The sequence below is a fragment of the Ochotona curzoniae genome, unplaced genomic scaffold, assembly GCF_017591425.1.
Source record: "Ochotona curzoniae isolate NIBS_2020 unplaced genomic scaffold, NIBS_Ocur_1.0 contig_4502, whole genome shotgun sequence".
NCBI classification, from domain to species: Eukaryota; Metazoa; Chordata; class Mammalia; order Lagomorpha; family Ochotonidae; genus Ochotona; species Ochotona curzoniae.
Genome location: NW_024466308.1, coordinates 1,007,743 through 1,033,645, shown reverse-complemented (window position 1 = coordinate 1,033,645; position 25,903 = coordinate 1,007,743). Strand labels below are relative to the sequence as shown.

Genomic DNA, 25,903 nt, shown 5'->3' with positions numbered 1-25,903 from the left:
ACTCCGCTGTTCCCTCACCCCCAACACCGGCTCCGCTCCCCAGCTGATCGCCCCGTGCTCTCCTTTCTTCCAGCCCTCCTCCGGGGGCAGCGCTGTCCCTGGCCTGGCCTCTGACCTTGCAGCTGCCGCCGCCTTCCAGAGGCGATGCTGGGCTCCCACGGGCCGGAGCACACGGCCCTATTGTCCCGGTTATCTGTCCTTTCGTTCTATGTGCCTGATTGCACAGGACCGGTCTGGGGACACGAGGCCCAGGCTCTGGCATGACTCAGTCAGCAGGCGGGACTGTTTTACCCACAGGTGTAAGGGGGATCGGGCCAAAACAAAAACAGTGTGGAGGGGGTGTGTGCCTTGATTTCCCTGGTTGGAATACGGGGTGCTTTAGGGGGCTTGGCTCCTGGGCGCTCTCGTTAGCAGAATCACACGTCACGACCCCAGCACGTGGTTTATTCGGAGCCCACCACATCCCGGGCACCACGCATGGGTAGTGCTGGCGGCGTCTGGGCTGCCAGTCACCAGCTGGGGGCAGCCTGGTTCAGTGACACTGGCAGTCAGAGGTGGGATGGTGCCTACCTAAAGCAGCAAAAGGCCCCCCGAAGGGGTCAGAGGCCAGAGTGGACCCCGAGGTTCTCACGGACCAGGAACACTGACCGTGAACGTGAGCGGCCCTGATACTAGCGGGTCTCCTGTTGTCCTGTCGCAGGCGCTGTCACTGAAGGGTTTGAAGTCTCCCATGGGGAGCCACCGGCCCGGAGGGTGGCGGGCTAGAAGACACAAGTCCCTCTTTGCAATCCTGCGTCCAGCGGCGGTCAGAGCCGCTCCTCCTCGGCTTCCCCGGGCTGGAGGGGGTCGGCGCAGCAGGCAGCCTTGGCTGTGGCCTCAGTGTCCAGCTTGGAGAGCAGCCGGGCGGTTTCGTGTGTCATCTTGATATGTTTGGGCAGTGGGGCGCGGCGCAGCAGGGGGCTGCCCTCCGGGCCAAGCCCCCTTCTCGGAAAACTCCCCAGGTGTGCCGGGACCACAGGAGTTTCCTCGGGGAGCCTGGAGGTCCCTGTGGCCAAGCTGGCCGGCTGGCAGGCAACGGGTCGCGTGCCCCCTCGGGGATATTTCACTGGCTGCCGGCTGAAGTGGCCGCGGGACTGCGTGCCCAGGAAAGAGTCCTCGGGGTTCTGGCTGGTGGTGACGGTGGTCTCTGCAAGGAAGCGTGGTCCATGCTAAGAGGCAGCCCCCCAGGTCGTCTGGGTATCCCCACCCAGTTAACGAAGCCACCCCAGGACAAGGGGCACAAGCCTTCCAAATTCCTGAGCCAGCACCACAACCCACTCACCCTCCACGGCCACGGCCTCGGCCTCCGCGACTTCTGCCAGTTCCTGCCCTAGTGCAGTGTGCAGAGCTGGGGTCTGCAGGGAGAAATGCCAGCCGTGAGAACCCCACGCCCGCCCAGCAGGAAAGCCTCCAGGCCTGCGGGGCGTGCGTGTGCCGTGTGCAACTAAAGGATACTCTAGGAAGGAAGCAGAAAAAAGTAAGACTGAGCCAAGGGGAGGCGGCACTGAGGTATAGTGAATTAAGCCACTGCCTGCAGTGCTGCCATATGGACACCGGTTCAAGGCCCAGTTGCTCCACTTCCCACCCAGCTCCCTGCCTGTGGCCTGGGAAAGCAGTGGAGGACGGCCCACAGCCTTGGGACCTGCACCCATGTGGGAGACCCGGAAGAGGCTCCTGGCTTCAGATCAGCTCAGCTCTGGCCACTGTGGCTGCTTGGGGAGTGAATCAGTGAATGGAAGATGTTTCTTTCACCCTGTCTGTAAATCTGTCTTTCCAATAAAAATAAATAAATCTTAGAAGAATGGGGGTTTGAAGGGACGGGCTGTTGAAGCAAGGTCCTTTGACGTAAGGTGTGGCTGTCTAGGCTGAACGCCTGACCCAATGTGACTGCCTTGCCACTTCCTGTACACTTCTTGCACTCCCACTTGGAGGATGTGAGGTGTGGTGGCGCTGCATTGCACGGCGGCACCAGCTCCACGCACTGTGGGTGTTCACTGCCGACCGTCACCTCCATCCTCGGCAGGCATAGCATCCCCGGGGGGTCCCACACAACGCCCCCTCCACTCGCTAACACCCACACACCCAGGCAAGCTGCTGCCGCGGGGCCTTGGCACTGCCCGTTCCCGGGCTTAGAACACATCCCCCCTCGCCGGGATCCGTGTGGCTTCATGCCCACATCCACCTCTTCCAGACCGTCTGCCCACAGTGTGGGCGTCTGGCGTGGTCCGTATCGGCAAGCCCGGCTTCAGGCTCCTGTCCCATGCCCACGCCGGAGCACAGCAGGCAGTGGTGGCTCAGCTCTCGCCTCCCTGCTTTCCAGGGAGAGGCACCCTCGCTCCTGCCGCTCTGTGCTCCGCACACAGTAGGGGCTTTGGCATGCTCGGCACACAGTAGGTTTCCAGTTTGTTCCCTATTGATAGCATGGCTGCGTGCTCCCTGGTGGCCTCTGCAGGCCTGTCTGTGTTGAACAGGCATTCTTCACTGTTGTAGAAGGTGTGTGGGTCAAAGGAGGCAGGGAGGAAATGGAAGAACAGAGACATTGATGGGGAAGGAAAGGAAGAGAAGGGAGAGGGAGCAGCGTGGCGGCTCAGCAGACTAATCGTCGACCCCTTGCAACCACCAGGATCACCTAGGAGCACCGGTTCTAATCCCCGCAGCCCCACTTCCCATCCAGCTCCCTGCCTGTGACCTGGGAAAGCAGTGGAGGATGGCCCACAGCCTTGGGACCCTGCACCCACGTGGGAGACCTGGGAGAGGCTCCTGGCTTCATGTTGGCTCAGCTCTGGCCATTGCGGCCACTTGGGGAGTGAGCCAACAGATGGAAGATCTTTCTGTCTCTGTAAATCTGTCCTTCCAGCAAAAATAAATAAATCTTAAAAAAGAAACAAAAAGACAAGGGGGAGGGGGATTCGAGGGAAGAGCCCCTCCCCCCCCGGGTTCCCACCTCGGAGGCCGCGGGCTCTGGAAGCTTCTCCGAGGTGAGGCTGGGGCCGGCGGTCAGGGGCGTGGGGGTTGGGCTGGGGTCTTGGGACGAGAGCTCGGGGGCCGGGGGCAGCTCATCCATCCCGAAGATGTGCTCGTAGTACACGATGAGGAATTCCACAAACTGCGCCTGGTAGCCCGAGTCCAGCAGGCAGGCGGTGGGGCTGGCGCCGGCCGCCCACGGCTCCTCCGGCGGCCGCAGCAGCGTCGGCCCGAAGACGATGCCCAGGTTGTTGGCAGACATCTTGTTCTCTTCCCACTTGGCGGCCACCCTGGGGACGGGACGAGGAGCAGGGTCAGGGCCTGGGGTGCGAGCAAGGTCACCTCTGGTGAGGGGCAGGGCTGGCGGGAGGAGTGACAGTCTCGATGGAGCAGAGCTGAGCGGGTCACAGCGGACAGAGCGTGGGGTCAGGGGCTGCTGCACCCCACATTCCGAGTCAGGGGAGGGTTGGGTCGGGGTTAGCAGTGGCTGAGGCGGGGAGGGGGGCCCAGCGCACACCTGAACAGATGGGCCACCACGTGCCGGAGGGTGTTGTAATTAGAGTCAGGCAGCTGTCCCAACAGGGTCTTCAGAGAGTGGACAACGTCAGGGCGGGGGCGGGGGTCCCCCGGGTCGTCCCCGGGGTCAGCATGCAAGGTCTTAGCCAGAGAGATGAAGGCATCGTACAGACGGAACGGAATCACGGGATTGGTGAGCTGGCGGTGCAATGAGTGAGTGCTGAGTGGGGGAGGAGGGGACCAAGAGTGGGGGGCTCCGCAGAGCGGTGGGTGCTCCTCCCTCGCCGAGGCCCTCCCCTCCCTCCCCAGCAGTCTCTCCCGCCGGAGCACCCACCTCCTGCAGAAATCGCTTAAGGACTCCGGAGACATCATGGGGCGAGTTTCCAGAAAGTTCCACCAACGTGCGGCCATTCTCAAACGCCTGGCACAGCCGCTCCACGCGGACCCGGGACCCGCTGACCCGATAGATGCCCTGTGGGGTGGCGAGGAGCAGACAGGGTGGCCCGCTTGCAACACAGTCCGTCCCTGAGCTGGAGTCGGGCCTGGGACTGGGGACCACAAGGCTGCACCTGCACACCCAGGCCACGCTGCTCGATCTCGGCGGTGCACTTGGTGACCACGAAGGGCACCTCTTCCGGGAAGCCCCTGGGCAGCTGCAGGAAGTCAACCCCGAAGAGAGGCGTCCGGGCTGGGAGCTTCCTGTGTCCGCAGAGGATCAGCAGGGTCTCCAGGCAGCGTTTGTGGCAGGTCAAGAAGCACTGGGATGGGGGGGGGGGAGGGGAAAGGTCATGGGTCAAGGCCGTGACGCAGGCTCGGGAGAGGGCACGCAGAAGCATGGGTGCCACCTCAGGCCACACACCTCCTCACACTCGATGCCGCTGACCATGAAGGCGTCACAGTCTCGGCACTTGGCCGGACCCCGCAGCCGCCGCAGCCGGTGGGTCTGCGCCGCGGGGGACAGCGCCCACTTCCTGAACGGGCCGCCCAGCCCGTTCTCCAGCCCCTCGGCCAGGTCTGCAGGGAGAACAGAGTCAGGCTCGGGTGCCTGGTCTCTGCTGCCCGCCAGCCTCCTCGCCCACCCCGCTGCCTGCCTCACCCGGGTCTCGTTCCTCAAAGTCGTCCGAGGATTCGGTACCCGTGGACGTGACCTTCACCAGCCGGCGTGGGCCAGGGCCTGGGGGAGTGGGGGACGGGGTTCCCGAGAGTAGGTTAGGGGTCAGAGGAAAGTTGAAAGGCTGGGGGTCAGAGGTCGTCTGGAAGGGGACAGCGGGGCCTATTCCCACCTGGACTGGACGTGGGAGAATCCAGGGAGCGGGACTCGCTGCTGCCGCCCACGCTGTCCACATCGCTGCCCGGGGTGAGGCCTGTGGTGCCTGGGATGGGAGAAGCCATGGAGCGCGCTGCCCTCGCCCCGGCCCGTCCCAGCGGGCAGGCCCCGCACTCACCTTGCCAGGAGGAGCTGGAGTCCTCCCAAGCCCCCGGCTCGGCAGAGTCTTCCTGCCTGGGCAGCCGGGGGCCCGAGGGTTTTCTTCTGGTGTCTGCAGGCGAGCTGGGAAGACAGTTTGGGGGAGAGGAGGTTGGGGTTCAAGATATGCTGACCCAAAGTCTCGGCCTTCCAGAACTTGCACACCCCAGTCCCCAATTAAAAACTGAAAAATCCTACAAACCGCACCTGTGTCCAACGGTTACAAATTCCTGAAAAGAGAAGGCGGGCGGCGGGGGCGGCGGAGCCTCGGGTCGCAGCGTCCGCACAAACTCCTGGTAGCGCTGGCCAGGCTCGAAGGGCGCGCAGCACTCGGCCAGGGCGGCGAAGGCGCGGGGGCTACGCTCGGACTGCGCCCCGCGCAGCCGGATCAAGCCTAGGGTCACCTGCCGAGTTAGGGGAGTTGGGGAGATGGGAGAACCACACCTGGGCCGAGCTGCACCTGCTGGGGGAAGGGGCGGGGCCTCGGGGGGCGCACTCCTAGGGCAACGCCCCTGCTGCTGGGTCAGACCCGGGAACAGGGCACGTCCTGGGCTCCGGGGGAGTGTGGGGGGGCCGGGGAGGGGTCCTCACCCGCCGCAGGACCTCGTCCCCTTGCAAGACCAGCTTGCGCACATGCGACACGATGCGCTGCTTCGCCATTTCCAAGTCCTGCTGCCTCGCGTTGGCCTCGCGCACGCAGGCCTGGTACAGCGCCTCGGCTTCCTGCGCCTAGGGGTGGGTGGGGCAGACGCTGGCAGAAGCCCCTTGGAGGGAACCCCTGGGTTCCGCACCTTCTCTTCTGGGACTCACCTTAGCCTGGGCCTCCTCTCGCGAGCGCCGCCGCCGCTCGTGCTGCTTGCTGGGTCCTGGCGAGGCCTGGGGCCCCGGCTCCTCGGGGGAGGCCTGGGAGCGCGCGCGCAGGTCCTCACAGCGCTGTGTGTACTGCAGCTGGGCCCGGCGCAGCGCCTGCACAGCCTCGTTCTGGGCAGGCAGGACGCACGGGTGTTGGCGGAGAGCTGGGTGCCCTGCGCCGCTGCCCGCTGCCCCCCGCGGGGAGGATGCCGGGGCTCACCATCCTCTTCTGTTCACGCATCCACTGCTCCTTGAATTCCTTCCGCCATTTCTCAATCTCGATCCTTTTGGCGGCCAGGGGCTAGCAGGGATGCGGCATGGGGGTGAGGTCGGGGACCTCCTGACCCCGAGGCTTTGAGCCACCCTCCGCTGCTTTCCCAGACACACAGCAGGGAGCTGGATGGGAAGTGGGGCAGCCAGGACTCGAACCAGCGCCCTAATGGGATGCTGGCGCAGCAGACATTACACTGCCACAACACTGGGGACCCCAGTTCTTTTTTTTTTTCTCCTTCTATTTTATTTTGAATGTCATAGTATAATTCCATAGGCTCTGGGATTTTCCCTCCTCCCTTCCCAAATTCCCTCCCCCCAACTTATTCCCTCATATTATCACAACGGTATAAGGGGCCCCAGTTCTTGAGGCCTGCACCAAGTACTGACCCCCAGACCGTATTAGGTGTTGGGGTAGGGCTGGGGAGGTCTGCAGGGTGGTGGCCGGGAGGCAGGGGCACATCTTTCTCACCAAGCCCTGCTCCTCCCCCAGGACCCCTCTGCAACCCCAGCAGCCCTGGGGTCCCTCCCCTGCTGTCCCTGGATCCAGCACCACCCATGGAGGAAGCCTGCGGCCAGCAGCACGGAGCCTCCCTCAAGCCCGGCCCTGCCCCCAGCTGGGCCATCCAAGCCCCGTTTTGCAATGGCGCATGCCGGAATCTGTGCAAAGCCCGCCTTGGGCAAGTTCCTGCCGCGTCCCTGGGCCTCCACGGCAAGGACAGGGATGTGGCTGACGGCGACAGGGCCTGCCTGAGTGCGAGAGGTGGCCACACAGCCACGCAGGGGGCACGGCCACACAGGGTGCGCGGGTGCCCAACCCGGCCGTCCGTCCAGCCCACCCTCCTCACCTGACAGTAATCTCGCTTTTGCTGGGCCAGCGTCTCCATGGCCAGGGCCCCGAGGCTGAGGTCGTGTTCCAGAAACATGGTATAGATGTACTGCAGTGGCATGTGGCCCTGGGGAGGGAAGGGGAGGCGGGAGGGACCCTGAGCTTGGTGGGGGGCGGCTGGGAGGGCAGGCCTGGGGTCTGGGGAGGCGCACGTGAGGTCTCGGGTACCTGCTGGTGGATGGAGACCTTGCCAGCCTCAGCGATCTTCATGATGCTTTTAGCGAATTCCAGCTCTGGAGCAGGGAGCGGGTGGGAGAAGGGAGCAGGGCTCAGGCTGCAGCCGGCAGCTAGACAGTGCACGGCTCCCTGTCCTGCCGGGAGGGGCGGACAGCCGGCTGGGCGAAGGGGGGTCTCACCGTAGCCGGCTCGCTTCTCCGTCCAGCTCAGGAGCTCCTTGGCGTAGCGGCTCCAGGTCTTGGCGTAATCCAGAGCGGCATCCACGCCGCCTTCGGTCCGAATGAGCCGCAAGTCCAGGTCCTCTCCTGGAGCAGGTGGACAGATCCCCCCACCCCAAGACACCCTTGAGTCCCCCAGGATGACGCCCCCTCCCCTCCCTCCATCCCCACCCTCGGAAAGCATCCTCTCCCATGGAGGGGTCCTTGCCACCCACAAGGCTGACGTTGTCTCTGGAAGGCTTCCCCCATCATCCTACCTGATAGGGGGGCGGGGCTCTCGGGGGGAGGGCTGCTCCTGCACAGTCTAGCATCCTCTGTGCTGGTCTGGGAAGCAGAGGGGACATTCTGGAAACAGCAAGGCAGGAGACCCATCCACCAACTTCCCCGAGGGTCCCCTGGCCTCCTGGAGGGTCCCCCCAGCCTCCCCGAGGGTCCCTCTAGCCTCCCTGAGGGTCTCCCCTGGCCCCCCCCAGGGTCCCCCCAGCCTCCCCGAGGGTCCCCCCTCGGTAGCCTGGTCCTTGTAGCCCCACTCACGTCTATGGCTGCAGGGTCCTTGTCAGACTCGGGGTCTCCTGGAGGTCCGGGGTCCCCAGGCAGCATCTCAAGGCTCCTGGGCACGGGTGTGTGCATCAGGATGTACCCTCCCACCCTGGCCCCAGTCTGTCCCACTGTGGGCACGGGGGCACTGCTTGGATGAGGGAGAGCTAACAGCTTTTTTTGTGGGGAGGGAAGCTACTGTTGGCAGGGCCGCAGTTACAACAGGGTTCACTGGGTGGCTTACGGCGCTGCCAGGATATGGGGGCGGGGGTTCTAGAACATGTCTCAGGAATCTTCCGGTGAGATGGGAAGTGGGGTTGAGGCGGCCGGCAGGTGCTTCAAGGCACCTCATGGCGCGGGCTTCGTGGAGGGGCGGGGCTGGGACTCACACGTTCCCCAGCGAAATCTCAAGGTTGTCCAAACTGCGAAATATGTCACTATATCGCTTCCTGGCATCGGGAGCGGCGGTGAGCCCTGGGGAGAGGGGTTGTGAGTGGGTGTGGGGTACCACTCCCCTTTACCCGCTGCCTCCTGGGGATGTGTGGAGGGACAAAGCAAGGACCCCCCAGAGGGCCTGCATGGGGCGGCGGTGAGGAGGGTCCGGCAACAGCTGCTCCAGGCAGGAGACACCCAAGGCGCACTCGGCCCCCCTCCCGCCCCTGGCAGCCAAGCACCCACACACGCCCGAGCAGAGAGCCACAATGGACCCCAGGCCAGACAGATGGAAGTCCACGTGGTGCACACAAGCCAATGCCAAGGACATAAAGACACAGGGACACTCGGCACGGGCGCGCACACACACACACACACACACACACACACACACACACCACACAAAGGGGCCAGGTCTGGCTGGCCACCACCCCCACCAGGGGTCACCCAGCTTCCCCAGGCGAGGGGGGCAGAGGAAAGCAGTCCACCACACAGCCCTCGCCCCGCCCCCCTCGGCGGTCAGGACACCCTGCCCCCCATTTCTGACACACAATCAGAAGCAGAAGTGGCCACTTCCCCTTCCTGGGCCCCCTCCCCCGCAGGCAGCAGCGTCCCGGGCGGGAGGAGGAGGGATGGGGGAGCAGGGTCGCTCCTGGGCTTTGGGGTGAGGGGTGTCCCTGGAGGAGAGGAAGGGAGCTTCCCTGTGTCCTGGCCATTTATTTCTGGGACCATCACCTCCCGTTCTGCAAGGTTGCAAAGCTTGGGGTTGCTTCTGATTTAGGAAGTAGTGGGGGGAGAGGAGGCCTTTTTTCCCTCCCCCCACCCCACACCTTGAGTTCCCTGATCCCAGACTGTCCCCCTACCCGGCTCTGCTGCGTCCATGGCTGGGCCCGGGGATGCTGGGGCAGGACCGGGCTCAGGATTAGGATGGCCAGGCGGCTCAGCCCGTTTCCTGCCTGCCGGGATGTGTGGCCCCGCCCCGCAGAGGCCCCGCCCCCGGCGCGGCCACGCCCCTCCGACGGCGCCCCCTGGCGGGGGCTTCTGACAAACCAGGCCCCCCAAACCTCGCTCTGACTGACCCAGGGTCACAGCGCCCCATGATGGGGAGGCCTCTGACAAGCAGGGTTCCCCAAACCTCGCTGACTGACCCAGGGTCACGGCGCCCCATGATGGGGAGGCCTCTGACAAGCAGGGTCCCCCAAAGCCTCACTCTGGCCTGAGGGTCATGGCACCCCTCTAGCTCTGTCTCTTCCCTGACAAGCCTTGGTCTGGGGGAGACCCTGACTCGGGGTACCCATGTTCTCCCCAAAACAAACCATACCCCGTCTCTACCACCGCAGTGCAGGAGCAGGGTCAGGTGGGCGGACGGGCTCCTGCGACCACACGCAGAGCTTCGAGTGGAAACCCACCGCCTCCCCCTGCGTGGCCCTGACGCCCTAAACTGCGAGGCGCACAAACTTGTACCACATTTAAAAACCCATTATGTCTTTGAGAGGAGGGAGAAGAGACCTTCCCATTGCTGGTTCACTCCCCGGAGTGCCTGGGCCAGAGCCAGGAGCCGGGAGCCGGGAGCCAGGAGCCGGGAGCCTGGGCCAGAGCCAGGAACCAGGAGCCAGGAGCCAGGAGCCAGGAGCCAGGAGCCGGGAGCCAGGAGCCAGGAGCCAGGACTCCCTCTGGCTCTGGGCAGGTGCACCTGGCCTGCTCCCAGGCTGCTGGGCGCCCACTACCCCAGGCGGGGCCCTCACCGTGGCGCCCAACGCCTGCTGCTGTATGATTCGCCCCATGTGTGCGATTCGGAGAACCAGAGAGCAGCCAGGCCAGCTGCCCGGGACACAGGCCGTGCAGCCTGCGTCTTTCTGTCACACACCGGGGGTGTGTGTGAGTGTGAGCGTCAGGGGGAGGAGACACACTGCTGTCTGCCACAGCACAGGGAAGACGCGCTGCAGGGGACATCTCTTAGGGGTGCGGGCCAGACCCGCTGAGACACCCCACAGCCCACACAGGGTTGGCAGCGAACGAGGTGGCACGGCCCCATGACTCCCAGCCTGAGGACGCGCACGCGCGCACACACACACACACACACACAGAGATGCAGGCTTCTTAAAACCTGGGGTGCTGCTTTATTTGCCAAAGGTGCCAGCCCTGGGCGGGCCCCACCAGCCAGGCCGGCGGCCAGCCCCAGGCATCCTGGCTCAGTCCTCAACGGGGCAGGCTGGCCGCGGCGAGGGGATGGGGGCCGGCGGAGGGGCAGTGTTCTCTCCTGGGGTCCCGGCCGGGCCCCTGCTCCGCCCACAGAGGGGGAGCAGCCTGGGCTGGGCAGTGGGTGCTGGGCCCCTCAGGAAGGCACTTTCAGCTTTGGGGTCCCCAGCAGCAACTGCAGGACACGGTCGGCCAGGAACGCCAGGCAGAAGTCCAGCAGCAAGACCTTGGCAATGACCAGCTTGAACTGGAGCGGTGAGAGGGGATGACAAAGAGACAGAGCAGCGTGAGCTGGGGGTCCCTCGGAGGCCCCGCGTGGGACGCCCCCCATGGGGACACTCACCTCCACGGGGATGTCCACGAGGCCGAACTGGCTGTTGAAGTCGGGCGAGGAGCCGAGCAGCAGGCCGAAGACGGCCAGCAGTGACAGGGCCAGGCTCCACACCAGCGGCCTGTTGTCCCACAGGCTCTCCATGAAGGGCGGGCCCTGCGGCGGGCGGGCGGTGAGCGGTGGTCCAGGGGAGTGTGCACAGGCCCAGGGGAGCAGGCATGGCCGCCCAGGGGAGTGTGCACGGGCCCAGGGGAGCAGGCACGGCTGGCGGGCCCAGGGGAGTGTGCATGGGCCCAGGGGAGCAGGCACGGCCGGCGGGTCCAGGGGAGTGTGCACGGGCCCAGGGGAGCAGGCATGGCCGCCCAGGGGAGTGTGCATGGGCCCAGGGGGGCAGGCACCGCTGGCGGGCCCAGGGGAGTGTGCATGGGCCCAGGGGAGCAGGCACGGCCGGCGGCCCAGGGGAGTGTGCACGGGCCCAGGGGAGCAGGCACGGCCGGCGGCCCAGGGGAGTGTGCACGGGCCCAGGGGAGCAGGCACGGCTGGCGGGCCCAGGGGAGTGTGCACGGGCCCAGGGGAGCAGGCATGGCCGCCCAGGGGAGTGTGCACGGGCCCAGGGGAGCAGGCATGGCCGCCCAGGGGAGTGTGCACGGGCCCAGGGGAGCAGGCACGGCTGGCGGGCCCAGGGGAGTGTGCATGGGCCCAGGGGAGCAGGCACGGCCGGCGGGTCCAGGGGAGTGTGCACGGGCCCAGGGGAGCAGGCATGGCCGCCCAGGGGAGTGTACATGGGCCCAGGGGGGCAGGCACCGCTGGCGGGCCCAGGGGAGTGTGCATGGGCCCAGGGGAGCAGGCACGGCCGGCGGCCCAGGGGAGTGTGCACGGGCCCAGGGGAGCAGGCACGGCCGGCGGCCCAGGGGAGTGTGCACGGGCCCAGGGGAGCAGGCACGGCTGGCGGGCCCAGGGGAGTGTGCACGGGCCCAGGGGAGCAGGCATGGCCGCCCAGGGGAGTGTGCACGGGCCCAGGGGAGCAGGCATGGCCGCCCAGGGGAGTGTGCACGGGCCCAGGGGAGCAGGCACGGCTGGCGGGCCCAGGGGAGTGTGCATGGGCCCAGGGGAGCAGGCACGGCCGGCGGGTCCAGGGGAGTGTGCACGGGCCCAGGGGAGCAGGCATGGCCGCCCAGGGGAGTGTACATGGGCCCAGGGGGGCAGGCACCGCTGGCGGGCCCAGGGGAGTGTGCATGGGCCCAGGGGAGCAGGCACGGCCGGCGGCCCAGGGGAGTGTGCACGGGCCCAGGGGAGCAGGCACGGCCGGCGGCCCAGGGGAGTGTGCACGGGCCCAGGGGAGCAGGCACGGCCGGCGGCCCAGGGGAGTGTGCACGGGCCCAGGGGAGCAGGCACGGCCAGCCAGGCTCACCTTGTAGTTGACAGCGAAGGTGGCCATCTGCATGGCCATGGCCATGATGTAGACGGTGCTGTTCACCAGGCTTGGCTCAAACTCCTTGTACAGGTCCACAAACTGCTCCTGCCTGCAGGACCGTGCACACGGGTGGGTCCTCCCAGCCCCAGCCCTCCCAGCCCCAGCCCCCGCCCCAGCCCTCCCAGCCCCAGCCCCCACCCCAGCCCCAGCCCAGCCCAGCCCTCCTAGCCCCAGCCCAGCTCAGCCCCAGCCCCAGCCCCCAGAGCCCTGGTCCCTACCCCAGCCCTGGTCCCTACCCAGCCCTCCCAGCCCCGGTGGGCACTCACTTCCCGGGGCTGCGGGCCTGAGCCTCCCGGTACAGGTAGACGAGGCTGACGAAGTGCACCAGGAACTGGGACATGACCGTGAGGACTGTGTACAGGTTGAAGATGTTGGGCAGCGGCCGCTCGCGGGACAGCGTCTTGAGGGGCTGGCGAGGAGAGGGGGCGTCAGGGCCCCCGAGGGGCAAGGGGGAGGCCAGATCCCCAGGCCCGCAGGGGGACCCCCACCTTGGACCTGGAGATGAAGAGGAAGCAGCCGGCCAGCAGCAGCCCCTGCAGCGTGGCCTGGAAGTCGCTGAACTTGACGCCCTCCAGGTAGAGCACGCTCTGGCTGTACGCCAGGATGAGCGCGTTCAGCGCCAGGATCTTGAACATCTGCAGCGTGGTCACCAGCGTGCAGCGGCCCTGCTTGATCACGTGGCAGACTGCGGGGCGGGGCCACACACTCAGTGCCACACACTCAGTGGGCGGGACCGGGCAGGGGTGGGCCATGCGCTGGCCAGGCGGGCTCGGGGCGGGGCCGCAGTCCCGGTGGGCGGGGCTCGGGCGGGGCCAGTCCCTGTGGGCGGGGCTCGGGGCGGGCACAGTCCCTGTGGGCGGGGCTCAGGGCGGGCACAGTCCCTGTGGGCGGGGCTCGGGGCGGGGCCGCAGTCCCAGTGGGCGGGGCTCGGGGCGGGCACAGTCCCGGTGGGCGGGGCTCGGGGCGGGGCCACAGTCCCGGTGGGCGGGGCTCGGGGCGGGGCCACAGTCCCGGTGGGCGGGGCTCGGGGCGGGCACAGTCCCGGTGGGCGGGCCCAGGGCCGGACTCACTGCACTGGATGGAGGACAGCTTGGAGGTGAAGGGCGCGGCGATGCTGGCGTCCCCCAGCTTCACGATGGGGGTGCTCTCGTCCTCCAGCTCCCGCAGCACCTGGCTCAGGCGGTCCTGCAGGGCCGGGCAGGAGGGCAGGGCTCAGCCCGGGCAGGCGGCAGGGGGCAGGGCTCAGCCCGGGCAGGCGGGCAGGCGGGCAGGGGCGCGGCCCCCACTCCTGCCAGGGACCCACCTTTTGGGAGGGCGGCTGCTCCTCGGGGGGCGGCAGCCTCTGCCTGGCCATCCTGCCGGCCGCCCTGCCGCTGCTGCTGTTCAGGACCGGGCTGTCCCGGGGCCGCCGGCGCCGCTCCACCACCCGCTCGGGCGCGTTGGCCAGGAGCGCCACACCTGGGGACGGGAGGGCGTCAGGGGGCACCCGAATGCCGCCCGCCGCCCGCCGCGCCGGCCCGGGGCTCACCCACGTCGGCGTGTTTCAGGGCGCCCACGTCGTTCGTGCCGTCCCCACACATCAGGGTCACGTAGCCCAGCTCCTTCAGGCTGGTGATGACAAATTCCTGCAGGGGCGGGCGAGGGGCTGAGCCGGGGCCCGCGCCCACCCAGGGCCGCCCCTTGCCCCTTGCCCCTGGGCCCGGCCGCCCCTACCTTCTGCTTGGGAGCCACGCGGGCGAACACCTGCACGTGGGGGATGAGGCGCAGCAGCTGCTGGGGGTCGGTGGCCTGCAGGTGGGCCAGCCCGTCCCCGGTGAGGCACAGGGCGTGCTCCTGCGCCAGCGCCTTCGGGGACCCGGGGGCCAGGGGCAACAGGACGGTGCCGTCGATGGAGCGCCACTCGCACGGCCGGCCTGCGGGGCGGGGACAGGGTGCGTGGCTGCGGGCGGCAAGGGCCTGGGAGGTAGCTGCACCCCAGGGCAGGCTCCGGGATGGAGCTGCTGGGGCATGGGAGCCCCTGCCCGCCACGCGCAGGGGGTGCGGCCTCACACGGCTTGCTCACCCCCTCAGCCCACCTCCGCCTGGCCCCAGCCAGCTGATGGCCCCCATCAGTGAACCCTCAGACTGTGGGCTCAGCGCCCCAAGGAGCCGCTCCTGCACAGCACCCCTGCACCCAGCCACCCGTGGGTGCCCCGCAGGAGCCTGGGGGCAGAGTGGCCCACGTGAGGGAGCAGGTTAGCCATGGCAGCTGAGCCCCCTGCCTCCCCGGCAGGAGGCCACCCCACCCCAGGACTCTCAGCCTGGGCCTGGCTCTCTCAGCAGGGGAGGCAACCTCCAGTTGGCCCCATCCTCGCTCATCAGCCACCAGTGCGGATCCCTCACGTGGCACCCCCCAGCCCACAGCCCTGGGCCTGGGAGCACCCAGCACCTGGCAGTGGGGAAAAACCAGATCTGGAACCAACAGCACAGATAGGGGACCACCCGAGTTTTCTGGAAGGTTCTGGAAGCTACCATGGCTAGGCCTCAGCCTCACCCCGCCAGCACCCACGACTCCATAGCCCTGCTGCATGCGGTCGCCCGCGAGGGGCCAGCAGCCCTGGGGTCAGATATGCAAGTCCTGAGCGACCCAGCGGTTGGCTTGGTTGCACTTGGCATGAGCCTGAGGCTGCCAACAAGCACGGCGAAGGCAGAGCAGGACGGCCGGGGGTCCAGAAAAACGCCCAGCTCAGCCCGACGGCCGAGGCCTGCATGGAGGCAGCCAGCCGCCCGGGGGAGGCCTGCGTGGAGGCAGCCAGCCGCCCGGGGGAGGCCGGCGTGGAGGCAGGGCTGACCAGCCGCCCGGTGGAGGCCGGCGAGGCTGACCTTTCTCGGAGGGAGGCTGCAGGATGAGAGTGTGGGCCTTCTCGATGAAGTGCAGCTCCTGGGCCACGTGGCACGCGGTGAGCGGGTTGTCCCCCGTGATCATAACCACCTGGGCAGGGCAAAGGGGAAGGCTGACATGGGCTCAGAGCGAGGGGACAGTAAGAGCGCGGTGGGGCACTCGGGGTCAGCTCTGCTCCGCGTCCCCTTGGCTCGGGGCCGCCGTGGGAGAACGTTCTAGCACCGGACGAGGCCCTGGAGGAGCGGGGGTCGGCGGGGTCTGCTTTGGGGCCCCAGCCCCTGCACGTTCACCTCCATGCCCCTGGAAGCACCCCGGGCACTCAGCGGGGCGGACACGCGGCTCCGTACCCGGTGGGACGCGTTCTGGATCTCCCGGATGACGGCCTTGGAGTCGGACTTGAGCGGACAGGAGACCACGATGAAGCCCACGAACTTGAGGCTGCACTCCAGGGCCTCCCGCTTGACCTCGCGGGCCTGGGGACGCACACGCGGAGGGGCCCTCAGCGCCTGGCCCTCCCTGCTGCCTCCGGGAGCCACAGGGAAAGGGCAGTGTGGGGGCGCTGGGCTGAGGGCAGGGGCTCGCAAGGGCACTGAGGGAAAGCAGGACGGGGTACGGGCCGTGGGCCCCCGAGGAGCCCCAGAAAGAAGGGGGCAGGCTGGGGGAGGGGGACAGAAGGGAGTAAACCGGAAGTAAAGATGGAGCCCAGAGTTCTGGAAGGTTCTCCTAGCTGCAAGGCAAATGAACCGGAGCCGCAGCGGAGACAGGGAAAGGGGCAGACGAGGAGGCTGCCGAGTGTGCCTGGCAGCGGGACCGGGGGGTCATACCGTCCTACCCATGGGGGTCCCGGCCGAACCTGCTGGTGGGTGAGGTGCCCCAGCTCCTTGTAGCCCAGCGCCAGCACGCGGGCCCCCTCCCGCGAGATCTCCGTGTGGATGTGGTGGTAGTCGGCCGGGCACTGGGCAAACTACAGGGGAAGAAGGGTGGGCGGTGAGCGGCCGCCCCTGCCCGTGCCCCCGCCCAGCCCCGCCGCGGCGCTCACCATCGGGTGCAGGGTTTCGGGGGCGCCCTTCACGGCCGCGATGTAGCAGAGTTCCGTAGAGCCCAGCTTCTCGTAGGAGGCAAGCACGGACATTCGCTTTAGGGCACTGGCAAAATGAAAGCGCTGGTGAATTTTCAGCCCCTGAGTTTTAATACTTCGGGGAAATACTTTCTCATCTGGAAACAAACAAGTACAGTGCTCAGGGGCCTCGCCCGCGCGGCAGCCGCACCCCCCGCCCTGCGGCCCGCCCTCCCTGCCCTGCGCAGGACGGCTGGCTCGGGGCACACCGGACACCCTCCCACGCAACTGCGGCCAGAGCGGACGAAGCCCTGCACCCAGGCCGTGCCTCGTGCCCTTGGCTGGGGGCACTCCAGTGCCAGGCGCTCCTGCCGGCGTCAGGGGCGGCGCACCCCCACCGGGCAGGCCCCGGCCCCTCACCTTTGGTCAGTGTCCAGTCCACGGCGGTCAGCATGGCCTTCTCCAGGGGGTCGCCCACAAGGGTCCCGTCGTCCAGCTGCATGAGAGAGTGACACGAGGCCAGGGCCCGGTGCGTCTCCACGGGGATGCTGGTCACGGGTGTCACCTCCTTGCCGTCTCTGCGAGGATGGGCGGACTGGTCGGCAGGTGCGCCCCCCACACCCCACGCGGCCCTGCCCCCCACCCACGGCTCACAGTGGAGCCAAACGCAGGCGGGCTCCCCTAAGAAGCACACCCCTGAAATAGGCCTGCAGCCCCTCGGCTGCGTGCCCATCCCGTCCCAGGACACCCGTCGCTCACCTCAGGCCGGCCACACCGCGCACCACGAGGCTGTCGCTGGTCAAGGTGCCCGTTTTGTCAAAGCAGCACACCTCCACCTTGCCGGCGAAGGGGATCCGGAAGGGCTCCGTGCAGTACATGTCTGCGGGAGGCAGGCGGGGGTCAGGGGTCGGAGGTCGCCAGCCCCGGCGCCCCTTCCACACCCGGGCCCACGGGACACTCACAGAGCTTGGCCAGGGCGATGAGAGAGGTGTTCACAGCCAGCGACAGCTCGATGGGCAGCTCGGGGGGCACGACGGACGTGAGGATGAGGGTACACTCCAGGAAGAGCTTGTAGCGGTTACGGCTGGGGTCCTTGGTACCTGGGAGGCCGTGCCCTTCAGCCGGGGCCGCGGGCCGGGGGGCCGGGCGAGGGGCGGGGGCTGCACGGGCACTGACCTTCGATCCACACGTAGGCGGCTGCGGCGATGGCGAACACCAGGAGGAAGAGGATGAAGATGAAGGTCTCCAGGTTGTTGGCGGTCACCCGCTTCACCCCGAACAGGATGGTGCGGAGCAGCTTGCCCTGCGGGGGCAGTACCTGGCCTTGAGCGTGGGCGGGTTGAGGGCGGGCGGGCACGGAGGTCTGCCCTTGAGGGTGGGTGAGGGCAGAGGGGAATGTGACATGGGACCACCAGGATGAGCCCGTCCCCGGGGCACCCACAGGCTCTGCGCAAGCTCTCGCACCTGGGATGTGTTGAACCCGGTCCGCAGCACATAAGCCACACAGCCGTTGTCGACAGCTGCAGAGGCAAACGCGGGGGCACCATCAGGGGAGTGGCGCGGGGAGGAGATGGCTGGGCCGGGGCCGGGGAGATGGGTGGGGCCGGGCCGGGATGGGGAGGAGATGGCCGGGCCGGGATGGGGAGGAGATGGCCGGGCCGGGGAGATGGCCGGGCCCGGGCCGGGGAGAAGGCCGGGCCGGGCCGGGATGGGGAGGAGATGGCCGGGCCGGGATGGGGAGGAGATGGCCGGGCCGGGGAGATGGCCGGGCCGGGATGGGGAGGAGATGGCCGGGCTGGGCCGGGATGGGGAGGAGATGGCCGGGCCGGGGAGATGGCCGGGCCGGGATGGGGAGGAGATGGCCGGGCCAGGATGGGGAGGAGATGGCCGGGCCGGGGTGAGGAGCTCGTGCACCCGCCGGCTGAGGCACCTACGCTTCAGGCCCGTGCTGGCCTTCTGGGGCGGGATGTGCTGCACCACCTTGGTGCCCCCAAAGATGACGTGCAGCCGCGAGTCGGCCTGCAGGTCGAGCACGCGCTCCGGGCTGAGGTCCTCAATGGGCTCCTGGGGAGGGAGGCGGCCGGCGTGGGTGGGGCAGCCTGCTTCTCCCAGGGCGGGCAGGGGCGCTCCCGCCAAGGCGCACGGCTGCCCTGGGCACCCCCGCCTGCCCCCGCACCTTCATCTGCGGCACCGACTCCCCGGTCAGCATGGCCTCGTCCACGATGCAGCGGCCCCGCAGCAGCAGCACGTCGCAGGGCACGAGGTTCTCCTGCGGGGAGCGGCCTGCGCGCGGGGCAGGGGTCAGCTGGAGAAGCCCCCCGGGGGGGGGGACCGAGGCGGCGACCCCCCAGCCTGCTCACCGACGGACACGATGTCGCCGGGGACGATCTCGTCGCTGGCCACGGGCCTCCACTTGCGGTTTCGATAGACCTGGGGGGGCGCGCGGGTCAGCACGTAGCCCAGCCGGCCGAGCAGCGGGCCCACGCGCCCCCCGCCGCGCGGGCACACCTGGATCACGTGAGGCTTGTTGCCCATCTTCCGGATCTCGGCCATGTTCCGCATCTGCTGCTGCACCAGCGACGCCTCGAAGGCCACCAGCATGGACAGCGTGAAGACGCTGTAGTACCAGTACTCGTCCAGGCACCAGAGCCCCACGCAGAACACCTGCACACGCAGCCAGCCGCTCGCCGCCCGCACGCTGCCTGCTGCTGCCCGCCCGCCGCCTGCCCGCCCGGGGCCCCTGGGCAGAGAGGGGGCGGGGAGGGGCGCGCCATACCTGGAACACGAAGAAGGGGGCCGTGGCTCGCTCCTTGAAGAGTTCTGAGAAGTCGGGCACCACCATCTCGGCCCTGCGGGAGACCAAAGCCCACATCCGGTCCCCAGAAGCCAGGCCTCCCGGGGGGCCGTGAGTCCCACCCCGACACTGGCGCCCCACAGCACGCACGTCTGCAGGCTGGAGGCAAGGCAGGGGCCACGGAAGCCAGGCTTTGCCAGCACCCCCTGCTGCCGCCCGCACACAGCGGGAGCCACACGAAACCGCCCCTGGCTCCTGGGGGGCACGGCAGGAGGGAAGGGACAGAAGGGGCCAGGCTTACAGTCTCATGGGGACGAGGGAGATGGGAATGCAGGCGGCAAGCAGACCCCACTGGAGGCCCAAGATACGGAAGCTGAGTCACCCCGAGTCACAGGGCCAGGCAAGCTTCAAGGCTCAAAGTCACAAAGCCTGGGTTTTGAGAAGCTGGACCCCACAGCCGGGCAGTGGCCTCGTGGGACCAGGGCACCGGAGCCAGTCAGGCTGTGCCTTCACCCTGCACCAGCTCCCCCCGTGCCCGCTGGGGGAACGCATGTGGGAGACCCCATGCAGGGATCTGTCGTGACGGGAGACACGGTCACCTTCCTGTATCTGGTGTCAGCACCCTGGTATGCGGCCAAGAGGAGCTCCCGGCAGCAGGCCCTGCCTCCCACCACCAGCCTCCGTCGCTGCTCAGCCCGTCCTGGCATGCGGTCCCAGGGCTGCCCTCCACCCGTCCCAGCACACGGTCCCAGGGCTGCCCTCCACCCGTCCCAGCACGGGGTCCCAGGGCTGCCCTCCACCCATCCCAGCACACGGTCCCAGGGCTGTCCCCTCCGTCCCCGCTCGGCCCGCACACGGTCCCAGGGCTGCCCCCTCCGCCCCCGCTCGGCCCGTGTGCACGGTCCCAGGGCTGCCCCCTCCGCCCCCGCTCGGCCCGTGTGCACGGTCCCAGGGCTGCCCCCTCTGCCCCCGCTCGGCCTATCTGCACACGGTCCCAGGGATGCCCCCTCCGCCCCCGCTCGGCCCGTGTGCACGGTCCCAGGGCTGCCCGGGGAGGGGCCCTGCGATCTCACCTGTTACTACCGTATTTCTTCTCAGCGGCGCGGACCTCGGCGTCCTCCTGGAAGCCGCGGTGGGTCTGGTAGAAGGAGAAGGCATGGCCCACGGGGAAGGCCACGGGCACGAAGCGCTTCTTCTCCAGGGCGTCATACGAGTACTTGGTCTTCTGGAACTCGAAGCACAGCACCTGCAGGCCATCCTCGCCCTGTGCCAGCCAGAAAACGGGTGTCTGCCTCACTGCGCCCCCCCCCCCCCCGTCTGCTTACAGCGGGCAGCACCACACATCCCCCCACGCGCGCAGGTCACCCCACCTCATCGCGATGCAGGGCCACGAGCTCGGTGGAGCCGTTGTTGGGGGTCGGCACCACCTTCACAAGGGTCGCCTTGCGGGGGTCGTACTCCTGCGGGGGGACAAGGCACCGTGGGCGATGGGTGGCTGGCTGGGCCACGCCCCAGGTGGCCAACAGGACAAAGAGCAGCACCTGTGCTCAGGAGCGCCATCGTCCGACCAGAGGTCACGGCCAATGCCCAACCCCGGGGCTCTGTGGAAGGTGCCCAGAACTGCAGTGGCAAGCGTGGCAGGAGACACGGACCTGGGGACACACCCTCCTGCTGCCCTGCCCGGCTCTGACTTTTACTTGTGATCAATTTGTTCGCCCTGCTCAACCAGCGGGGCAGAATCAGAGAAAAGCCAGGCGCCAGGGGCTTCATCAGGATCCCCCACAGTTGGATGGGGAACAGCAGGGATCCCCAAAGACTTGAGCCGTCCCCCTGCTGGCTCTCAGACAAACCTCGGCCATCAGCTGGGCTCCTGGGCCGCTCTCTGGGCCGAGCTCGGCTGGAGTGTCAGCTGCCAGGGTGCCCCACCGGAAGCACCCTGGCAGCGCTCCAGCCGTGCGCGCTCTCCAGCAGCAGCTGCAGAGGCCACGACGTTGAGGGCTCCACCTGCTCGGTGCCCCAGTCTGGCCCTTCGCCTTCCCCACCCGACTGCTACTGCCTGGCTGGACTCTGTCCTGCGCCGGGTAGGGGAGGCACAGCTGGGACCTGGAGGGACATCATGTCAGCACGCCAGGCAGGTCCATGGGCCACAAGTCATGAGAAATACTAAAGTCCCTCAAATACTAAAGTCCACGGAAAAGTGGAATGAGGCTTCAATGATGGCTCAACTGGCTAACCCTCTGCCTTCAAGTGCTGGCACCTCATATGGTTCAAGTCCCAGCAGCCCGACTTCCCACCCTGCGGGTATCCTGGGAAAGCAGTGGAGGACGGCCCAAAGCCTTGGGACCCTGCACCCATCGAGGAGACCCGGAAGAGGCTCCTGGCTTCGGGTCGGCTCAGCTCTGGCCATTGTGGAGTGAACCAGCGGATGGAAGATCTTTCTGTCTCTCCTTCTCTCTGTCAATTCTGCCTTTCCAATACAAATAAATCTTTACTCCACTGGCTCCCTCCCCCAAGATCTGCTACAGTGGACGTTATATCAGGCCCAAGTCAGGGCCCCTCCCGACAGGGGATGTGGGTGTCCCAGGGGGGCATTTAACCTGCGCGCCCAGACCTCTCCCAGGGCACACAGCTACATGGTGCAGCCTGAACACCAGGCCTCCCACCGGGTGCTGGGCCCAAGGCGGGCACCTTGCCAGCGTTCCATCGGCTGCTGCCCAGCACGGCCCCAGAGGGAAGGGACCGGGTTCTCCTGTTACAAGACAGGGAAACCCCAAGCCGGGAGGGAGGGCTGCCTGGCTGCCACCCCTAGCAGCGTGCTCTCCCGGGAGGGAACGGGCAGTGCCTGGCAGCCTCCTGCTGGCCCCTGCTCACTGCCTGCTGGGTACAGCTCTCTCCTCCACCCGAGCTGCAGGGTCGCAGCAGGTGCACAAACAGCCCCTTGCGGCGGAGGCGCCCCCAAGTTCAGGGCCCTGGGAGCACCCCACTCCTCCCAGCAACAGCAAGTTGCACGCAACCCCGCTTGGACAGGCTCAGGGAAACGTCAGAGAAGGGGGCCCGGCCTCGGGGGTCTCCGGCTCGTGCACGCGCACTTACCGGGGTGCAGGTGAGCGCGCAGTGCGCGTGCACCGACCAGTGCCCCGAAAGCACGGTGAGCGCGTGCACCAGGCAGATGGTGGCTAGCACGAGCAGGGCGGCCTCGGGGATCTGCGTCCAGTGGCTGCCCCAGCCCCAGCAGCCCGACGCGGCGGCGGCCAGCCAGGCCGGGTACAGCAGCCCGGCGAACGGCAGCACGGTGAGGCGCCGCAGCAGCGCCAGCCGCCGGTACGGCCACACGCCGGCCACCAGCTCGTCGCCCGGCTCGATGAGCGCCGGCCCGGCCGCCAGGGCCGAGCGTCCGGGCTGCGCGGACCCGTCGGACACGGCCTCGCACGACCGGACCCCGCCGGGCGCCGCGATGCCCACAGCCGCCGCCATCTTCCCCCGCGCCGCCTCACTTCCGAAGCTTCCACTTCCGGAGCGCGAGGCGACGGGCACTCGGGGCGACCCCGCGGGCTGTGCAGGCGGCGGCGGGCGCAGAGCGGAAGCGCGGCGGCCACCACGCCGCCGGCACTGCCGGAAGCGGAAAGAGAAAGCCCTCACTTGCTTCCCAGACCGCCACGGCGCGCTACGTTTGCCGAGGAGGCGGAGCCTACGCAGGACGCGGGCCAATCAGGGAAGGGCCGGTGTCCTTGACAGACGGGTGCGTTAGGGGTGGGGCCTGTGGATAAGGGCGGAGTCAGGAAGGGGCGTGGCCTGAGGCCTGTACCCCATGGTAACTACACAAAGTGCTTGCTATTCTCATTGATTGTTGTTTATTTAAATTTATTCTTTATTAAACTATATTATTTCGCACGATTCGTCCGGATGAGGCTCCCGGCTTCGGATGGGCTCACTTGGGGAATGAATCAGCGGACGGAGGATCTTCCTGTCTCTCCTCCTCCCCTGCATATCTGATTTTGCAATAAAAATAAAATAACTCTTTTCGAAAAATGATTCAATGAAAGGCAGAGTGAGAGAGAGTGCTGACAGGAGCAGCCCCGCCCCCCTGGGCTGACTTGCAGCAGCAGGCTCCACCCACCGGGTGACAGGAGTGGGCCCCGCCCCCTGTGAGCTGACTCCGCCCTCGGCTGACTGACAGGAGCAGGCCCCGCCTCCCAGATGACAGGAGCAGGCCCCGCCCTATGTGAGCTGACGGACAGGTACTGGTCCCGCCCTCTGTGGGCTGACGTACTGGAGCGGGCTCCGCCCCCCGGCTGACTGACAGGAGCAGGCCCCGCCCCCTGGGCTCTGCATCTGGACTTCATCCTGGCAAGTCCGTCAGTTCGAGTCCCGGCTCTCCACTTCCCACGCTGCTCCCTGCCCGTGGGGCCCTGGCGGCAGCAGGTACTGGGCTCCTCCAACTCCGGCTTTGCTGAACGCTCCCTCCTTGTCTCTATGCTTTTCAAGACTTAAATAAGCAGATCTATTTAAAAAATAAAGAGAAATTCTGCTCTGCAAGTCGGCCGTTACGTGCAGTGCAGCACTGGGCCACACGAGGGCAGCAGGACTCAGCGCCTGCAGCGAAAGGCAATGGGGACACAAAAAACACGCCGGGCTTTTCTCTTTGTATTGTGCTTTCTTTTTTTAATAGCGAGCACCCTGCACCCACGTGGGGGACCCGGAAGATATAAATAAAAAATAAATACCGAGCACCTTCGCCCATTTTCCCCAGCTGCTCCAGCCGCCCGAAGGGCCACAGCCAGTGCACAGCCGGCACAGCCAGAGCGTCCCTCCCCGCTGTCCTGCAGCACCCACCTTCCTGGAAGTGGAAAGGCCCGGCCTCTGCAGCCCCTCCTGGTCTCCCACCTGCTCTGTTCTCTGAAAACTTTCTGTTTTCAGCTGTTGGGGCAGAAAATCTAGAAGAAGAAGAAACCTCCATCCCCATGGTGACTTGGTAAATAAATGTATCCTCCAGCTATTTAGGAAGAAGAGAAAGCAGAGGCAGTTAGAACCATCTCCTCCTCTCCCCGGGTGTGGAAGGCGCAGTGACAGAGGAGAGAGCCAGCTTCCAGCTGAGTGCCCAATGCCTGCGACAGGGTGGCAGGGCTGCGTGGCAAGAGCTGCGACCGTGGCACAACAGGAAGCCAGGTTGGCAGCGGAGCGGCTGAGACTCAAACCTGCGCACACTCAGGCCCCGGCGCGTGCAGGGAGATGGGCCGACTGAGCCATCGCGCCAGCCCCTCTGCGGAATTCCCACCCTGACACGCCAGTGCTCACACCGCAAGACCAATTCACCTGCTGCAGATATTCATACGGGAGTGGCAGAAAATGACCCGTGGCAATCTCCTGTGTCCTCCAGCCAAGTTCTTACCAGCGTCAGCATCCCACCGGGTCCCGGGTTCGAGTCCCGGCTATGTTACTTTGATTCCAGCTCCCTGCTGGTTCACCTGGGAGAGGGGCTCAGGGGAGCTCCTGGCCCAGCACTAGCCGTGGTGACCACTGGGGGAGTAAAGTGGTGTTAAATAAATATGAATCATCCAATATTTTTGAAAATAAATTCATCCAGTGTGTACAAGGTGAGGGGTTTAGCCACTTGGCTAATGTGCTGGGCCCAAGTTGTATTTTTAAGAATACAAATAAGTTTATTTCCTAAGGATACAAATGAGTGTCTTTTTTTAGAACACAAAATACGTTTTTTTTTCTAAGAATACAAGTAAAAGTTTAATTTTTTTTTTTTTAGATTGCAAAGAAGTTTCTTTATGGAACGCAAATAGTCTGTTTTCACTGTGTCCAAAGGCACATCAGCATTAACTTTTTTAGAATACAAGCAAAAAAAAAGAAAAAATAGAATACAAGCAAATGTTTCTTTAGAATACAAATATTTACGTTTTACTTCTCTCTTTTTTTTTAATTAAAAAACCACAGGTGCCCACATGCCCAGGATGGAAATAACCTCCCACGTGGTGGGTGCAGGGCGTGGACGCAGGAGGCCTGTGGCTGCTGGGGGAGCTGAGTGTCTCCCAGCTTCCCTTCCAGGGGACGCGCCTCCCCACACACACCCTTCCCGTGCTGGGTGGGGGGCTCCTGCTCCCCAGTTCTGCTGCTCTCCCACCCCCCACACCCAGAGTTTTCCACCCTGCACCCTGGATGCTGGTCAGCCCCACCCCCACCACACTCTGGAGCCCCCCGCCCCACTTCCCCGCCATGGTCCAGCACGGGCCTCCCTGCCCCTCGCCCTTGGCAGTCCCAGCTCCTGGACTTCCTGGAATAGTCCAGGCAGGCACTCGCCCCAAGCTCAGAGCTGAGCCCCAGACCACGCAGAACCCCCCCGGGCCACGGCCTCCGCTGCCCACGGCCCACCTAGCAGCACAGCTCTGACGCTTTGACCAACTGCCCAGGCCGTCTGCCCTCTGAGTGCCGGGCACCACCTCATCTTGTCCCTCGTTGTTGCTCCCACAGCACTGAGCAGCTTCAAGGCTGAACTTGGCACATGAGGTCGGGGCCGGTCTACAGGTGCAGGCCCCCCCCTTTTGCCCCCACCAAGTTCAGGATGGGGTGCCATCAAGATTTCTTTGCCCAATGATCTTATTCTTTCTTTCTTTTTAAGATTTATTTATCTTTATTAGAAAGTCAGATATACAGAGAGTAAGAGAGACAGAGAGGAAGATCTTCTGCCCGATGATTCACTCCCCAAGTGACCACAAAGGCCGGAGCTGAGCTGATCCGAAGCCAGGAGCCTCTTCCGGGTCTCCCACACGGGTACAGGGTCCCAAGGCTGTGGGCCGTCCTC

The 25,903-nt window shown here is 66.4% G+C and overlaps 2 protein-coding genes across 2 annotated transcripts; both read right to left on the bottom strand.

The window, feature by feature from the left end:
• Window positions 1-729: 729 nt before the first annotated feature.
• LOC121160500 (GEM interacting protein) lies at window positions 730-9,310 on the bottom strand. The gene is made up of 21 exons (XM_040986367.1): window positions 9,223-9,310; window positions 8,317-8,401; window positions 7,925-8,000; window positions 7,648-7,714; window positions 7,352-7,477; window positions 7,164-7,228; window positions 6,955-7,062; window positions 6,057-6,137; window positions 5,795-5,965; window positions 5,576-5,713; window positions 5,192-5,388; window positions 4,965-5,068; window positions 4,803-4,892; window positions 4,616-4,693; window positions 4,379-4,533; window positions 4,089-4,277; window positions 3,854-3,991; window positions 3,521-3,717; window positions 2,981-3,293; window positions 1,322-1,391; window positions 730-1,186 (listed from the first exon to the last, which is right to left on the bottom strand). The coding sequence occupies exons 1-21, from the start codon at window positions 9,239-9,241 to the stop codon at window positions 807-809; spliced, it is 2,847 nt and encodes a 948-aa protein (XP_040842301.1). The 5' UTR covers window positions 9,242-9,310; the 3' UTR covers window positions 730-806.
• Window positions 9,311-10,477: 1,167 nt separating this feature from the next.
• ATP13A1 (ATPase 13A1) lies at window positions 10,478-22,591 on the bottom strand. The gene is made up of 26 exons (XM_040986365.1): window positions 22,189-22,591; window positions 20,466-20,555; window positions 20,169-20,359; window positions 19,078-19,150; window positions 18,810-18,965; window positions 18,662-18,731; window positions 18,478-18,584; window positions 18,236-18,365; window positions 17,766-17,821; window positions 17,478-17,604; window positions 17,264-17,401; window positions 17,061-17,181; window positions 16,722-16,879; window positions 16,284-16,459; window positions 16,098-16,208; window positions 15,592-15,717; window positions 15,226-15,334; window positions 14,077-14,276; window positions 13,892-13,988; window positions 13,667-13,821; window positions 13,434-13,548; window positions 12,852-13,048; window positions 12,630-12,772; window positions 12,301-12,412; window positions 10,902-11,045; window positions 10,478-10,805 (listed from the first exon to the last, which is right to left on the bottom strand). Exons 1-26 carry the CDS (start codon window positions 22,567-22,569, stop codon window positions 10,695-10,697), a joined length of 3,594 nt encoding a protein of 1,197 aa, XP_040842299.1. The 5' UTR covers window positions 22,570-22,591; the 3' UTR covers window positions 10,478-10,694.
• Window positions 22,592-25,903: the final 3,312 nt, after the last annotated feature.

What these genes read in the sequence shown, in the direction of transcription:
- LOC121160500 (XM_040986367.1), bottom strand. An exon ending in GAGAGGAGGCCCAGGCTAAG is followed by an intron (nt 5,714 to 5,794) that starts GTGAGTCCCAGA and finishes ACCCACCCCTAG; the next exon opens with GCGCAGGAAGCCGAGGCGCT. An exon ending in AGCGTGGCCTGGGTGTGCAG is followed by an intron (nt 3,992 to 4,088) that starts GTGCAGCCTTGT and finishes GCCACCCCACAG; the next exon opens with GGCATCTATCGGGTCAGCGG.
- ATP13A1 (XM_040986365.1), bottom strand. Translation starts at nt 22,569, where the DNA reads ATGGCGGCGGCTGTGGGCATCGCGGCGCCCGGCGGGGTCCGGTCGTGC. An exon ending in AGCAGCCGCCCTCCCAAAAG is followed by an intron (nt 13,549 to 13,666) that starts GTGGGTCCCTGG and finishes CCGGCCCTGCAG; the next exon opens with GACCGCCTGAGCCAGGTGCT. An exon ending in GCTGTCCTCCATCCAGTGCA is followed by an intron (nt 13,049 to 13,433) that starts GTGAGTCCGGCC and finishes CCCGCCCCGCAG; the next exon opens with TCTGCCACGTGATCAAGCAG.